At 41.1% G+C, this 18,290-nt stretch overlaps 1 protein-coding gene across 4 annotated transcripts in view; it reads right to left on the bottom strand.

Annotated features, from left to right (window-relative positions):
* FRAS1 (Fraser extracellular matrix complex subunit 1) overlaps window positions 1-10,627 on the bottom strand; it is a 453,697-nt gene extending 443,070 nt beyond the window's left edge. For 3 of the 4 annotated variants that reach the window (XM_031664536.1, XM_031664537.1, XM_031664539.1), the window contains exons 1-2: window positions 9,500-10,626; window positions 2,088-2,119 (exon numbers count right to left, since the gene is read on the bottom strand). In XM_031664536.1, coding sequence (XP_031520396.1) covers window positions 2,088-2,119; window positions 9,500-9,575 — 108 coding nt within the window. In that variant the 5' untranslated portion in view covers window positions 9,576-10,626. Of the gene's footprint in view, window positions 1-2,087; window positions 2,120-9,499 lie in introns of all 4 variants that reach the window. The other variant, XM_031664538.1, reaches the window with a different exon arrangement.
* Window positions 10,628-18,290: the final 7,663 nt, after the last annotated feature.

Raw genomic sequence — 18,290 nt, 5'->3', positions numbered from 1 at the left:
TCTGTAATTGTCACTCAATAAATATTTGTTTAATAATTTTATTATTGTAATAAATACATTGTCTCTCAGACTGAATTGCGTAACTACAATAATAAGTATCTCAGGCTTGAAGAGGTTCAGAAACAAATGTAGCAGGCCAAGCTCAGTGGCTTATGCCTGTAATCCCAGCACTTTGAGATCAGGAGTTCAAGACCAGCCTGGCCAACATGCCAAAACCCCGTCTCTACTAAAAATACAAAAAAAAAAAAAAAAAATTGGCCTGGTATGGTGGTGTGCATCTATAGTCTCATCTAATTGGGAGGCTGAGGCAGGAGAATCACTTGAATCCTAGAGGCAGAGGTTGCAGTGAGCCAAGATCCCTGCACTCCAGCCTGGGTGACAGAATGAGACCCTGTCTCACACACAAAAATAATAATGATAATAAAAGAAAGAAAGAAAAAGAAACAAATGTAGCAGAGCCTTGGTAAGCAAAGAAGTCACCTGGAGGAATGAGGAGTCTGCTGGTGTGGGAGGGTGCAGCCCACTAACCTTGAGCAGCCATGAGCCCTGGGATGAGCTAGGGCATGGTACAGAGGGACACAAGGTCATCCAATAAATTCAAGTTGGTTGGGTTCTTTCTCCTTTTAACTTGATCAAACTGACCTCTCCAATTACTTGATCCTTTCATATTCGAATGTACAATAACACATAGCAAAGTCAAATATAGAAGATGGTCTAGCCACTTTTTTTCACATATAGGCAGAACAACAGAAGAATACAGGATGTCTTGTTCTGGTCCACCCTTAATGGTCAATTACCTCTAGAAAATGTCTTCATCTCTCTCTCATCCTTTCCATGAAGAGGGGGAAGAGTATGAAATAATACATGGCCTGCCTATTTCATTGGTCTATTATCAGACATATGAATACTTATGAAAATATATGGAAAAGTTATGAAGTAGTCTACACAATAAATAAATAACTACACAAAAAATAAATAACTCTCCTTTATTAGCATGGATAACTGACTTGTCTAAATACTTACTACAGCTCCCCAAAAGTGATAACATATTTTAGAGCAAATGATTCCTAAAACATATTAAAGAATAAACAGGGCAGAATATGGAATGACAAATAGAATAAAAATGGCTTTTTCTTAATTTTTAATAGAAAAATATAAAGAAAAAATATAAACCTCTCGAGCATTAACTATAGCATATAAAGTGCAGATTCAAGAATATTACTGTGAATATCTACAATTATCTAGACTCTTAGATACTTCAGATATTCCTCATCTATTTCAATACTGCAAGGATAATCCAAGATGACTCATTAATATCACACATGTCAATAGCATGTTGTGATGTAAATAAGCAAACTCTTTCCAACCATCTCAGTTCAGTTTTATTATAGCATTTATTAAACCAAAATAAAAATGTGGTGAAGAATGATTTGTCACACCATTTATTAGAGTTGATGGAGTGTAGACAGTCTTTTCAATAAGGCTTTAACACACTGTTATGCACCATAGTGCATTAGTAATGAAAAGAAATGCGTGAGACTTACATCAACTTTTCCCCCCAAGTCATTCTGACATTAAATTCAAAATCAATTTTACCCTATATGTCAAGAGTTCAGAAACAAATGTTAATTTATTTGCTGTTCACCAAAACTTAAGTTTATAATTCAATGTAACAACAGAAATCCTTCCTATTCTACTTAATTTAATAATCATATTTATTTTGGAGAAGGGTTCAAAGTGGGAGGCAAAGTGGGAAGATAAGCAAATTGTGTTTCAGTTTGTATCTGACAAAAGGATGGGATCTAATTTTCTCTCTGATTAAAAGAACACAAAGAACGGCCACAGAATGCTAATTGTGTGTTGAGTGTTTGGATTTCTCTTCCAATACCTGAGTATCCAAATGGAACTAATTCAATCTGGAAAAGGTATTAAATAATTGAGCATCATTGTGCCCGAATGAGGGCTAATCCTCAAACTGTGAAGAAAAATAAACATATTCTACAATGATAGGGTCAACTCACTCAGAAACATCAATCAAGCATTTTACATTCAAATGAAAGAAACCAAGTATGTAAAGAATGACCTACCGCCAACAAGGAACCCTGATAGACACAAGCACCTGTGGAGAAAAACAAAACAAGAATTAAAAGGGATGCATAATAAACCAGTAGGCACTGCCCCAGCAAGCTTGCTGCTAAAACTGCATCTACATACATCAAAATCAGTAAAATGTACTTCTTCCAAAATCTTAAAAGCTTGAGCATTCTTCCCCTGGGGAAATAACCCCATACACCAAAACAACATTCCTTGGACACACGTGAGGAAAAGCATCATTAAAACTTATGACTTGAATTTTAAGATAAATGTATTTATAACGGCATGCTATAAATACAGTAAATATTTTTCTTGGTGATAAGTCAGCAAAGCCTCCATAATCCAGTCCCATTTACTTATCCAGGCTTCCCTGCCACTGTTTGCTTACACTAAGTCTCCAGTCCAACCCAAGAGGCCAACTTAGAATCCTGTAATATATTTACATGTCTCAATGCCTTTGCTCATTTTCATTTCCTACAGGAGATGTACTTTGTCTAATTGAGCCCTTTAAACTTGATCCCATCTCCTTTGTGAAACTTCTCCTGCCGACCAGATTATGTTCCTCTGAGCTCCTAGCACTTTGTGCCTACATCCTCCATTTGTGAATTTATTCTTGTGTACTTCCTTTCTAAGGATGTTGAAGTGTTGCATCTACCCCACTACATTATATATATGTGTGTGTGTGTACTACATATATAGAGAGAATATATACTCTATATATACTGTTACATATATACTATTACATATAGTATATACACAAATATACACATATATATACATGTGTACCCACTATATAGTATATATAGCATATACACATATATACCCACAATATACTATATATAGTATATATCATACATAGTATAAATAGTATGTGTAGTATTTGTAGTACACATATCATACTATAAAACTGAAATCTTAATTTAAAAAAATATACACACATTCCCAACCAATTTTTGAGCTGCACAACAGGTCTTGAATTAACTTAGAAAGAGATGGGCAGTGTGCTATCACCTACTCTCTCAGAAACTGAGTCTGCAAAACAGATTTGAACAGTATATACACACCAAGGTGAAGCATATCTTAACAGTGCTCCACAACTGGTTTCTAAAGAGACAAGGACATTATTTTACCACAGTGCTTACGTCTAATGGGTCATTTATGAAGTCCCAAAAATATTAACTTCTTAGGAAAGAAATGGTCTACCTTCTCCTCCAATAATGGAATTAAGAACAATCTTTAAGAAAACTGAGATGACTATTTACACTTAAGTTTGAATCAAAGATCTCTGTGGGTAAATTTATTGAAATAATTTTTATGTCTCTGACATTCTAATAAGAATAACTTGAGATAAAACCTTGAAGAAAAATTCTTCGTGACTAATTTTTCCTTAAGAAATCTTGTTTCAAAGACATAGTAGTTCCGTCTATGTTATATCATAAGAAAGGAAATATATGTATACACATGTGTGTGTATGTATATGTATGTGCGTGATGTGTGTACGTAAAATAATCCTATATATGTCAAATAAATATATATAAACACAAGTCACTTTCTAAATTACTTTTATGGACATATTTAATTATTTCTAGTGTTTAGAAAATTTAGAATAAAGATCATCATCACTTAGGTACAATTTAAAAAAATTTAAACTTTAGAATAAACAAGCAAAACTTAACTTTTAGAAAAAACACAAACAAAATTTAATCTTTAAAATAAGACTATCCTCAAATAATTTTATTGCTCTCCACAGCATTACCTTCCAAAGTCAATTTCTTTTCAAAGCTCCAAAGGAAATCAAGCACCTTAAGAAGTATCCGAGTACCCATATCAAAACCCATTTTTGGAAGTTTAGATAGCCATGATAAACTCACTGCAGTATGAAAAAAATAAAGTAGCACTGAGTGTGGCACCACATCTATACCCGGGCAAACTACGCATCTGCTGGAGACTCAAGTCAGAATGGTGTATAACTGCTGAAAAATTATATCATTAGGAAAAGGAATTAATTCAATTTCGGTTGCTCTGTATTGTACAATTCCAGAAGAAATAAGCTTTGCCCTCTGAGAGCTTTCCTAAAACAGAACAGTTCTACCCAGAAGGCAGCTGCATGAATGAGCCTCCATTAACACAGCTTCCAAAATCTCATTTCTACTCTCTTGAGAAAATAAGCATTCCAGTGTGATGCCCAGTCCTATCAAACATTTATCATCACCCAATACCAGATGCAGCATCCGAAGCAAGCATGTTTCTCTCACACACTCACCAGCAGATGAAGTTGGGTTTGTTGACATGGGTACTGGGCGTAGCTTCTCGTTGAGAGCCAGAGTGGAGGTCTTTTCACTAATCCATCAGTTCACATAATATGGAAAACAAAATTACTCTCTCCACTCATTTTTTTTTTTCTTAAGGAGTACAAGAATAATTGCAGGTCTATCTGATGTTTCTATTTATGGCTTTAGTTGAACTTTAAAGAAAATTCCAGCTCAAGGTGAATTCTGTGAGGTGGTGCTGATTTAGGAGATATGAGCCTCCCTCAAAGGAAAACTGAGGAAAAACCAGAGACAACAGGAGGAGAGTTCTCTAACTCTGAACAAGGCCAGTTTCAGGGCACACAAGGCAGCTGCGATGCCAGGTAATTTAAGTTCTAACACCTCACAACCTGTGAGAAAGTGCATAAAGTTTTGCAGGTTGAAGTAATTTTATAGTGTCAAGAAGGAAGCCCAGATCCTGAGACCTGAGCTGCTCTTTTCCTGTGTGGCTGGCGCATTTCTTGCAGGTCACATAGACAAAATGTTACTGCATAAAATTTAAACAAGTAAATGTCCGTTTTTAATCCCTTTTGCACATTATAATGTACTCCTTTATGAGATGACTGTATAAAATCTAATGTTTTTGGAGAAATTTTGAGATCTAATTTGCATATATCCTGAAACCATTGGTAAACTGAGTAAATTAGAGAAGTTAAATCCAAGCACCACAAAATGTCAGACCCATTAGTTCAAAGAAATAGTGGCAGATACAACCATTAAGATACGAAAAGATTTGAAGAGCATGGTACCACAAAAACATGACTCATTAGGAACAAGCAGCCACAAGTTGGCATTTAAATGTTCAGGCTTTATGTTGTGTTATAATTCAGCATATGGCTGTGTGCACTGTGGAGTACTTAAAATAGAATCATTTTCTGAACTGACAGGGCAGCTCATGTCCTGATTATTGTCAACTAGGATTTAGATCAATTAATAGAGTAGTTAAAATGAAAGTGGGCCAACTATTTTGGAACTACGATAAGATTTGGCATGAGGCTCCGACTTTGACATGTGGTAGTCCCCTCTCCTGCTCTGAGCCATGCGTTAAAGAGTATTTTATGATGATCTGTGTGAGGACAGTTGGGTGATATTGCCACCCAAGTCAATAACAGTGAATACAGATAGCTGAGTCCTTACTAAAGGATGTATATAAGGAGAGTAATGCCCAGAATCCAATCTTCAGAGGGCAATGGAAATATAATTGATGAAAATAAGAGTCCACAACAACACCTCTTTATTTCCATTGCCAGGTAATTACAAAAGCCAAAGGATGCAAAGTTACAACCATCATCTAACATTTCTGTACTGAGAAATCCACCAAGGACCAAATGTTCCCATATCCCTACTGCTATTCAAATGACATTAACGATTGCTAGATATGCAAACTCCCTGAGCACAGGGGGGTTTTGGCTTTGGTGTTGATGTCTGTACCCACCTACCAGACATAACCTGACACATAACCCTTCAATAAAGGCTTGCAGAATGAAAGAATTATGTTACTTTTTTCCGGTCAAGGTCTTTTCTTCCCTAACATTGAGTTTCAAGCATAGAGTCTCTCAGCAAAACAACTCTCCAGGCCAGAGTGGAACCAACTACCGTAACTTACCCATAAATAAAACATACTGTCTATCAAATGGTCCTCTTCAATGTAACCTGTTAAATGGCATTTATAGGAAAAACCTGGGATTCAGGGTTTGTGGAAATGGCTAAAATCACATGGAGAGTGAGGGGACACAGACTAAAGCTCAATTCTCTTAACCTCCAATTCAATGATCTTTCTCTATCCAAAGGCAACTGTCTTATCTAGTGTAACTTCACAGGACTTCCATATGTCAACAGAACTCAAGATATTTCTCCAGAAAAAGCCATGGTAGAGTTTCTTCGATTCAGAAAGCAGCCATGTTAGAAGCTTCTTTGTGACTTCTTGATTTTATTAAGTTCTCAAATCATAGCATTAATACTTTATCAGTTTAGCAATATAAGGCCATATAAAATAACACTGCCAATAATTTGCTTGTAAAAAATTACTTTTCTTTTGATAATTAAAATAAATTTAGAGGCAAGGCACAGTGGCTCCTGCCTGTAATCCTAGCACTTTGGAAGGCTAAGGCAGGTCACTTGAGGTCAGGAGTTCAAGACCAGCCTGGCCAATGTGGTGAAACTCTGTCTCTACTAAAAATACGAAAATTAGCTGGGCATGGTGGCACACACCTGTAATCCCAGCTACTCAGGAGGCTGAGACATGAGAATCGCTGGAGGCCAGGGGGCAGAGGCAGCAGTGAGCTGAGATCGCACCATTGCACTCCAGCCTGGGTGATAGAGCAAGACTGTCTCAAAAAATAAAAATAATAAAATTTAGAACCAGAACATTGCAATTGACCACAAATAAGGCAGCAAATACTGATTTCTTTTTCTTCTATGTTTGATGGTTAGCCAAAGTATTTCAGAACTATCACCTAATTGACTTCATTTAGTAAATGACAGAACTATAGAGCAAAGAAGTTAGGCAGTTCATTCAAGGTTAGTGAGCTAATCAGAGGCCAGTCCACCAGTTAATCTTAATTCAAAAGAATATTTGGCAATATTGTTCATCTGACCAATTTTTTTAGCACTTACTGTATACTAGGAGCTGAACTGAAGATATAAGAATTAATAGGAGCCAACCTAACCCCTCAATAAGCACACAGCTAAGAGAGGAAGACCAAACCCATACCAACCACAATTATTCTCTCTGTGCACTGAGAAGAAAATGACAAATTCTGCCATAAGCTGGTCAGCAAAGGTGTCACAAGGTACATCCCATCCAAAGAAGTATACATGTGAATGTCTCTTCCATTTTTAAAAATTATTCTCTAGATGGATAATAACAACTTGAGGAGATTTCTAAGATCTTTGAGGTTTCCAACCTTGATATCAATGCTCTTATTTTTTAAAGAAAAAGAAAACCTTGAGAGGACCAAACCAGAGGTCTCATCAGATGACAAATGGTTTTTTGTCTGTGGGAGTGATATTACTTAATTAAACTAATTAAATGAGATAAAGTATGTAAAGTGCTTAGCAAAGTGCCAGGCAAACAATACTTGCTCAAGGAATGGCTATGTTCATTCATTCATTCATTCATTCATTCATTATAAGATAAGCACCATTATGATGTGGGTGGAAACTCTCAGACATCTATCAATTTATCAATCCATTTTGTGAAATGGCTATAGAATGCTCTGACAGTAAGGTAAAACAATAAGAAGCAAAGTTTCCAAAGACTTTTTGGAGTAATAGCCGCTCCCTGCCTCTCCCTCCCGCCCACCCCTCCTCCCCACCCCCGCCCCCGGCTTTCTGTGCTTTGCATCCCCGCCATCCCCACCTCCCAGTCAAAAGATTCGGCGCTTTTTAAACTTAGCCCACTGGATCAAGCAATCTTCCAAAGAGCGCACCCTGTAGGCTCTTAATAATAGTGCCTTTTGTTGATTCCAGAGTTTTGGTTCTGAGAAGCTGCACCATTCCAACTGCCCCCTGGTGAGCTATCCGGGAGTGATAGTACGTTTTCTGAGTTGCTGGGATAGGATTCTAAATTTAAAAAAAAAAAAAAAACTGCCACCAAATGAAATTAATTTTTCTAAATACCAAGTTCAGGTTTGGGTGGCCTGGGGTGACTCTCTCATCTGGTTTACTATTATAATCAAGCCCTACAAGCTTTTTTTTCCCCCCAAAGTACGCGCCCACACGCACTGTACAATAAAGTCATATTTCTACAGGACTTGCACTTTTGGGAGAAGGCTACACACGCCCCAGATGTGCCTTTCCCGGAGATTATACACCCTTGACACACATCCCGGAAGACTGCAGAAGGCAGCACCTGGACCCAGGGGAGAGTCCTCCACTGCTGTGCGTGGGTTCCCAAGGCCCCCCACTTTCTCTTGGGAAGCCGACTGGAGGTCGACCCGAGGCAGAGCTTTGTCCTCCCCGGGCCTCCCGCAGCCCCCAGTCCTGCGCCGGAGCTCGACCCCCGGGAGCCGCCCCGCGCGCCTTCCCAGGCACCAGGGCGGAGAGGGCGGCCCGCCCCGCGCCCGCCGCCGCCCAGCCGCGGCTCTGATTTGCGGCTGGGCAGGTAAACTCTTCTTCCCGCAGCTGGATGAATAATGAATGGAGCCGGGAGGGGAAGCCGAGAGCCAGGCGCTGTAGATTAAGCCGTCTTCCTCCCAGCCCGCCGGCTCCCTTCCCCCTTCCTAAGCACTGGCGTGGCGACTTCCCCGGTTCCTCGAAGCAGGTGGGAGATCAGAGCGCCTCGCGTCCCAAGGCCCGGCATCTCATGACCCCAAACTCTTGATTTACTTATTGACTCATTTATTTGGCTGAGCTCGGATTGCTTTTGATATCATGGCGACAACTACTCTCACGGCTTCCTTTTCTCTCCTGCGGCTCCGGGGTTTTACACGTAGCTTGGAGTCTCAGAGGAAAACCAGGAGGCGGAGGGTGAAGTAAAAGAATGAACCTAAACTCTTATTAACTACTTTTGTTCTGGGAAGCAGGCAGGTTCGTGCTTCTCCGTACTGGAGAGATTTCTTTCAGTGCAACTGAACTGTCCACGTCCAGAACACGCTCCAACCAGTTAGTTATAAAATCCTTACTGGACTTTAGGGGGAGACTAACTGAGGTAAGTAGGGCGGGAAAGCGATGGGGCTTTAAGATGAAAGATTGTATGTTTCTTAGGAACAGAAGTATTTTTAAACAGGTAACCTGAGCGATTTTTCGTTCCTCACTTGTGCTCCATGCAGTTGCTTTCCCTTCGGGGAAAGGTAGGTGGTGGAAAGAAAAAGGATCAGTTTTAGAGATGTCACCTCCATCGGCCACCCACCCACCCAAAAGCACTTAGGGCAGAGAGGGAGGCCGTCTCGGGGGTGTAATCCGAATACAAAACAATCAGGAGTAGGAATCTTATCAGAAAAAGCCTACTCCAGTTTCACTTCCACCCCACCCTCCCCAGAAAAACTTCTACCCGAACCACAATACCATAAAACCTGCTGGGCTTTTTAAACTGCACGATCACTCACACATAAACACATACACGCACACACACACACGCGGCACCGCTCTCTCACCTTCGGAATGATGAGGCAATACTGCAAATTCTGCCAACGCTAGGGCCAGCCCGAGCCACACTTTGAGGACACCCATCGCCGCCTCGGCACCCACGATGGAGGAGCCCAGCCTTCAGCATCCAAGAAGCGGCTCGGCCAAAACGCTGGCTCCGGCGCCTGGAACCTGGGCGCACGGAGGGTGGAGGACCGCGGGCCGTTACCTCCCGGAAAAAGAGATAGACGGGCTGAGAGCAACACTCATCAGCCCGGAGGCGCCGGAGCGGGCGGGGGGTTCAATTCACTCGCTGCTCGGGCGGAGAGCGCGCCGAGCTACCCCGCAAGGCAGGACGCCAACGTGAGCTTTGGGAGAATAAGAGGAGGCAGAGCACAGTTCTCCGCGTGAAAGTCTCGCCGGAAAGTTGCTGGTCACCGGCTGACGGGATCTTCCAGCATTTCCCTCGGGCTAGACCCTTCTGCTCCCGGTTCCCCGACAGTAGAAATCCTGGCTCTGGTTTGTCCGAAGCAGCTTTTTAAAGTTCGCTTGGCACCGTACGTAGGCGCTGCGTCGGCACCGCGGGTCGCCGGGAGCCCCGAAAGACCCACCCACACCCACTCCTTGATCTGGCCACCCGGCTCGGCAGACCTCATCCGCCGGGGGCCGCTCGCTGGAAACTTTGTGCAGCGCTGCGGGCAGCTCCCGGGACTCGCCCGCGCTGCAGCAGCACCGCACCGCCTCGGGCTGCGCTCCCTGCAGCAGACCGTTTGGAAGCTTCCGAGGAAAGACTGGGGGGCGCTGCTGCGACTTTCTCTTCCCCGCCCCTCGCTTGGGTGAGGAGGGCTGCGGGGGCGCGGCTTCCTGCACACCAACACCCACCTCCGCGCCGAACACCCGGAGCTGGTCCGCAGGGTAGAGGTGCAGTGATTACGGGAGTGGAAGAAGAGCCATAATTTTAATTGCACGGAGGAAAAAGCCAGCGAGGCTGGAGAAGACCCCCAAACTCAAGGCCACTCGGGCGAGAGAGCCTGGAAACGCCCAAAATACGCCGGGTCTGGACCCTGCGTTTAAAGGACACACGTTCAGCCTTCCTCTAGCCTCCCTTGCCTCCTTCCTCTCTGCTTTGCTCGGTGTGAAAATGGACCCAGAGACTGGGAGCTTTGGCAAAGATTCCAGAGAGTCACGTGGGGAAAGAGAGAAGCAAGGAGGAGGGTGAGGGGAGGCCGAGAGAGCAACCTGATCCCTTTATTCATTCTGCTGGAGTTCAGATTGGCTTTGTCTGGGGAGGGATCAAAAGTGGTCACACCGGGGGCGGAGGGGGTGGAGATAGGTGGCACAGTTCTTACTCAGGCACAGCGGAGGGCAGATGAACCGTGTCCACACCCCTCGTTAGGGGAGGAACCGATTCCGGGGGCTGGGGGAGCGTTGCCCACATCAAAGGCCCTGGGGCTACCTCCCACCCCCACAACCCGCCACTCCTGCTGGACTAAGTGCGTCTGGCGGACCTGAGTGATCCTTTTCCTCGCTCTGGGACCCTCAGGCTGTCGCATCCTGGCTTTTACCAGCAGCCCGGGAAGATCTTGGCGTATGTGTCCTAGGCGGAGCCTAGGGGCAAATGCACCTTTACCTTCCCTAAGAGACTGTCAGTGGAACACAACGTGGTCTGTGAGCTGTGGGTCCAGCTGCGCCCCCAAATGCCAATGGCTGGGAAAGTAACATCAGGACACGGCCGACTGGGGCACGCACTTGAAGAGCAGAGGCCTTGATTCGCTGCCAGGACTGACTGACGGCAGCTATTTTTATAGGACCGAATAAAAATAGCTGGTCCACGTTTAATCGTTTTATAAGGGAACGGTTGCATCAGAGAGATGCTGACTGGGTTCTGATTGGCCCAAAGAAGAAACGTCTCGGGTCCCTCAGTTGAGTTGGGATGGGAGAAAGTGTTGGAGGGGAGTTTGCGGAAGCAGTTGCATGAGCGGTGCTGGCGGGGGTCCCACTTGTTTCCAGTCTTCATGAGCACCATAACGCGGGCCCACGTTCCAACGTGCACTGACGCCACTTGGAACAACTCATTTTTGGAAATAACTGGAATAAGTTGAAACTGGCAGGTCCCTGTCAGTGTTACTATTCAGCCAGAACAAAGGAGAACCTCTGACAACCTGGCTCTGAATCTTAAGTATTTGGAGGACCCAGGGTTTGCACAATTCACCCTGTCTCTCTGTTGGGCTGTGGTCATTCTAGGGACAGAGGTTGTATTATCTTTGTATAATATCTGAAGCACATAGTAGGTGCTTTTTAAACATTTGTTGAAAGAATGGATTGAGCAAAAAATATTTATTAAGTCCCTAAGAGCAGCGGCCATATAAAGGGGAGCTGCGGGCCTTAATCTCCTCCCAGAAAAAGACCCCTCCCTTTTTATTTAGAAAGTGGGGCCTGTGAGGTGGGGCCTGTAATCCCAGCACTTTTGGAGGCTGAGGCAGGCAGATCACTTGAGGTCAGGAGTTCGAGACCAGCCTGGCCAACATGGTGAAACCCCATTTCTACTAAAAATACAAAAATTAGCCAGGTGTGGTGGCACATGCCTTTAATCCCAGCTGCTCTGGAGGCTGAGGCAGGAGAATCACTTGAACCTGAGAAGCAGAGGTTGCAGTGAGTGAAGATTTCACCACTGCACTCCAGCCTGGGTGACACAGCGAGACTCTGTCTCAAAAATAAAGGTGGGGCGGGGGTGGAGGACATCTTCTCATTCCATGTAAAGTGATGTGCAAATTCAAACTCAGCTTCCAACACACTCTGACAACCAGATTGTCACCCTTAAACCCCCTCCTAATTTTGCAGCCGCTACTGAATGGGAGTAACTTAAACCGTTTGTTCTCTCAAAAATCAACAATTTGATTTTATTTTAAAAATCAAGCTGGGCGCAGTGGGGTGCACCTGTAGTCTCAGCTACTCCAGAGGCTAAGGCAGGAGGATCACTTGAGCTCGGGAATTGGAGGCCATGGTCCACCATGATTACTCCTGTAAATAGTCACTGCACTCAAAATAACCATACAATTATGGCACAGCTCTCAATAAGACATCTGTTATACTTGCTAATTGCAAATATGCTACTTTTCAAAAAGGAAAAGCAATAAAGGGAGAATAGCACTACCAAGTTACCCTGAATTCATCATATGCTGTATTTATTGGATTTATATATATAACATCCCCCTTTGACCACCAATCCACCACAGGGGCACACGCTGGCCCACTCACATAGTCCTCCCTCTGCCCTAATTAGTCAAGGGAGAAGGCAGCCTGAGTCCTTGCCCTAAGATCACTTGGAAGACCAAAGGGTCAACCAATATTTCTGTAATATTAGGCACATCTAATACCTTCTATGGCCACTTCAACTGAAATGTTGGAAAAAGACATTATATAATGTAACATATTTCATTATGATGAAAATTTAGTAAACATGTTTATGGAGATGCACCTAATCATAACTAGCTTATCTCTTTAAGTTAACCTCCACATATGACAGCTTCATGCTTCCTCATAGAAGTTCACAATTCTCTAGCCAGAGATATTTGGGTCTATATCTTCAGTCCTCTTTAGTTACAAGTCCAGATTCCACACCTTTTGTTAATATGTCCCACAATATCTCCTTGGATCAGCCCTGCTCTCATCTCTTCACAATTCCCTGTCCTTGTTGCTGCCCGTTTGGGGAATTTATTTATCAACTCCTGCTATAAATGAAAATAATAACAATGATAACACATATTGAATATTTTGTGCCTAACACTGTACACTTTCCCATGTAATCCTCCAATGACCATGTGAAATAGGTGCTATTATTATTTCCATTGACAGATGAAATAACAGATGTTCAGAGAGTTAAGTAATCTATCCAAAGTCAGACAGCTAGTATATGACAACGCATATTAGAGCAAGAAATTCTAGCTCTCATAACAGGCAAACTCCCAAATCACAGTATCTTAACACAACAAAAGGTTATTTCTTGATCACATCTTGGCCCCTGGGAATTGGTGACTCCTTCTAGTCAGGCCATCATGAAACATATGACACCCATGGCTTCTGCATGGGGTAATGAAAGAGGCATTGCAAGCTTTAAGGGCCTCAGCCCTTCCTCTCACAGTCCAATGACAAGAATGAGTCTTGTGACCCCTACCTACTTACAAGGGAGGATGGGACACATAGGGGAACACATACAGAAAGCACTAACTGTACTGCTTTACCCTAGCGCCCATGCTCTTATCTATCTTAACTGTCCTTAGTTATATATATATATACACACACATATATATATATATATATATATACACACCTACAGTTAACTATCTTAACTGTCCTTAGCAAAGTCCCAGTTGCACCTTCCCTGACGCCACCAAGGTTCTGCTGACCTTTGTTACAACTCCTCTACAGTTTCAGCAGTCTCCCTTTACTCTGCTTTCCTGCTCATCCGCTTCGTTCTTTTTACCCTTTCTCCCTCCCATCTCCCTTTCCTCTGCTTTTCACTGCCTTTCTTCTGCATAACCCTACTCTGTGTGTTGAGTCTTCTATCACATCTTTCTCCTGTGTGTGCCTTCTCTGATCTTCTTTCAGTTGCCCTGGGAGCGTTCTTGTACTCGTAGTGCATTTGTTCTGCTTTGTGCATTCCAGCATGCGACAATATTTGTTGCCTTTTTTGTGCTTCAAATAGTTATTCCAAAAAAGAACATTCAAATATACAGAAATATAAACTGATGGGCTCTGTTATAATCTAGCCCCTCCACAAGGATAACCGCAGCATATACATTCAGAGATTTTCCCCTGCTTAACTAAAGATAATTCCTTTTACAAAAATGGGATTATAACTTACATGCTATTTTATAACCCGCCTCCCACTCTGAACAATATACTGTACCGTAGGCAAGCCACAAGTTTCCAAGCCAAATCATATTGATCTATGTCATTATTTTTAAGAGCTGCTCTGGTTAACATTGTATTGATATGTCTTTATGTATTTCACCAATCCCCTTTTGAAGAACGTTTAGATTGTTTCCAATTTTTTGCCACTGTAAACAATACAACACTAAATGTCCTTATAAAAGCCGTTTATGTACTTACCCAATTTATTTCCCTGGGATAAACTTTTGTATGTGAAATTGCTGTGTCAAAGCATGAATAAAAACTTTTGTAGGTGAAATTGCTGGGTCAAAGCATGCTTATTTATCATTTTGATATGTATCATTTACTCTGCAAATTGCAAAAGATAAAACAGCACTTTTCTGCACACCACTTATTAGCTGTGTCCTCAGGCATTTTAACCTTTCTGAGCCTCGGATTCCCTGTCTATAAAATGGACATTATAATAGTGCCCACCTCACAGGAATTTTGTTTGCATTAAATAAGAAAAAAGTACCTGACTCAAGTTATCCACTTAACAGATGTTAGCCAAGTAAAATACAGGTATTTTTAAAATCTGCATTTCTCTGCTCTAATGAGCAGATGGGAGCTGAAACACCTTTTGTATACTTATTTTACATCTTTGTGTGTGTGTGAATGGCCTGTTTAGAGTGGGTTCTTTTTTAGTGGGTCTTTTGTTTCTATGTAGAACTGTAAGGGTTCTTCACATATTCAGGATATCAATCCCTTTCTCTGAATTTGGATAATCCCTGGCTGAAAGGGAGTAGCTATTTACTGTTTATTTTTGTAGGAAATTGTCATTTCCTCAGCAGTGTCACAGGAAGCACGTGAAAGATTAAAACCAAAAAGAAGGCTTTATACCTAAAACATTTTTCCTGGAATAAAATAAACAAAAGGTCCAAGGATTTTCGTTGTTGCTATTTTTTAAATGTGCATATTTGTTTATTTTTCCCACTCAGGGCAGCTACCCAGCCCTTACACACTGGTTTGGCGAAAGCTGTTGTCTCAGGCTAGGGTCTTTTCTGACTGGTTGGTGCCACTACCTCACCAGTTGTTAAATATTTTTAATATCACCCCTGTGCCTACCATAGCCACACAGCAGAAAGCCAAGCATTGGAGGTCACTGAAAATTCCAAATGGTCACAGCAGCCAATAAAGGAAAAACAGATAGATAATCTCAGCACATTCAATCAATTTCTCTCCGTACATTTTACAATGGCTTCTGTTTTCAAATAAATGTCCTACAAGACTGGACCTGATTCATCTTGCACTTTACGATGACATCCTTACTTGCAGATTTTTAAAACTTTATTTGTTATTCTCTGTATCACTAATTATCTTCTAGTTGCACGTAGAACACCTTGAATAACCTACTTACCTAATTATTACTGGTAATAAATACAAGACAATCAAGGCAATGAGAAAAAAAATTAGCAAAAACTTTATAGAAATCTAATTTTTTGTTTTACTAATCACCCAGATACCATGTGAGCTCTCTATTCCTATCTATTCAACTGAAAGAACTGAGAGGAGCCCAGAAGTAAAAATGAGAGGTGCAAAAGAAGGCAGAATTTCCAGATACTCTGCTTTTGCTTCAAATAAGAAGGTATTCCAAAATAGACACCACCTCTGCTCCTGCCCCAATTTAAACTATAAATTATTCTGGACAACCTAAATAGAATTTACTTGTTGAGTAAACTGCAAGACCTCCATAAAATTGAATATTACATACAATAATTTAAAATGATATCTTAGGAATCTATTTATTGACATGGAAAGATGTTTTTAAACTGTTGAGTGAAAAAATAGGTGATAAAAATAATAATATAGAGAATGTTCCTGTTACTAGTCAGCTCCAACTACCATAACAAAATACCCACGACTGAATGGCTTAAACAACAGAAATTTATTTCTCATCATTCTTGAGACTGGGAAGTCCAAGATCAAGTTGCTGGCCAATTCAGTTTCTGGTGAGGGCTTTCTTCCTAGCTTGTAGACAGCTGCCTTCTTACTGGGTCCCCACATGGCAAAGAGGATATGGAGGGAAAGAGAGAGGGAAATCTCTCCTTTTGTAAGGCTAGAGTCTTACTGAAGTAGGGCTCCACTGTTATAACCTAATTTAAACTTAGTTATCTTTTAGAAGCTCTGTCTTCAAATTCAGTCATATGGAGGGTCAGGGCTTCAACACATGAATTTGGGGGAATACGATTCAGTCTATAGCAGTTCCCTTGTTTTCACGTATACACTTGTACTTTCACACACTTTATATACACATATCTCAAATGATATACAGCAAATATCATCTTTGAGATTCCAGGTGACTTTTATTTTCTCTTTTTAGCTTATCTGGATTTTTTCATTTTTCTACATAGAGCACATACTTACTTGTGCAATGAAAAATTATATTAGAGCGATTTTCAAAGAACAGAATAAGCCAATTCAAATGGACTTAATATATGGGGCATTTACTGTCTGTCATAACTAGAAACTAAGGCTTATCTTAGAAAACTTTCAGATTTGGTTCAATTTCATAATTTAATAATAATCATAAAGGACATGAATTCCTTCTTTCTTCTCATTCTGCTTTTGTGACAGACATTACCAGTGCTCACCAACATTTCTGGAACACACAGGATATTACATTCTGCTAGCCTACTCACAATTAGGCGGGACCACATAGTTAAATCTAGACCTACACTGTCCACATGCAGCTACTGAACTCCTGAAAGGTGGTTAGTCCAAATCAAGATATGCTGCAAGAATAAAATACATACCAGATTTCAAAGACATGACATACAAAAAGAGAACATAACATATCTCATTAATTTTTACATTAATTACTTGTTGAAATAATATTTTGCATGTCTTATGCTTAGTAAAACATATTATTAAAACTAATTTCACTTGTTTATTTTTGCTTTTTAAAATAAAAATGGCTACTAGAAAACTGGTTAATATATGTACATACACACCTAGGAGAATGGTTCAAAAAAAAACATACTGATACTATCAAGCACTGGTAAGGGTGTGGAGCAACTGGAACACTCATATATTTCTGGTATTAATGCAAAATGATACAGTCACTTTGGATAACTATTTGGCAGTTTTTTATAAAATTAAGCATGAATTTATCATATGGCTTAGCTATTCCACTCTTAAGTAGTTAATCAAGAGAAATGAAAGCCTATGTTTACACAAAAACCTGTGCATGACTGTTTATACTGGCTTTATTACACTCATCAAAAACTGGAAAAATACCCAAATGTCCCTCAACTGGGAAATGAATGAACAAACTGCAGTACATCCATAAGTAGAAGACTGTTTAGCAATAAAAAAGGAACAAACTATTGATACACATCATAGCATGGATGAATCTCAAATGCATGATGCTAAATGAAAGAAGCCAGACAAAAAATGACATATTCTATGATTCCATTTATGTGACCTTCTTGAAAGGCAAAACCATAGGGTCAGAAAACAGATCAGCAGTTGCCAGATGGTGAGAATGGGTGTACCTGGTTAACTACAAAGTGTAGTGCACAAGGTGACTTTGAGGGGTGATGGAACTGTTCTAAATCTTGATTGTAATGGTAGTCACATGACTGAATGTGTTTGTCAAAACTCACAAACTTACAAAAAGGATAAATTTTACTATAGGCAAATTATGCCCTAACTTAGACATTAAAATAAATAAATAAACAAATAAATCTTAGCAAACAAGAACCACCTTCAAATTTAGTAATAACAGTCAGGCACAGTGGCTCATGCCTGTAATCCCAGCACCTTGGGAGTGAACTTGGAGAATCACTTGAACCCATGAGTTTGAGACCAGCCTGGGCAGCATAGTGACACCCTGCCTCTACAGAAAAAAATTTGGAAATTAGCCAGGTATGGCAGTCCATTCCTATA

The sequence above is a fragment of the Papio anubis genome, chromosome 3, assembly GCF_008728515.1.
Source record: "Papio anubis isolate 15944 chromosome 3, Panubis1.0, whole genome shotgun sequence".
NCBI classification, from domain to species: Eukaryota; Metazoa; Chordata; class Mammalia; order Primates; family Cercopithecidae; genus Papio; species Papio anubis.
Note: the sequence above shows the minus strand (reverse complement) of the source record. Positions and strands in the feature narration are given on the sequence as shown.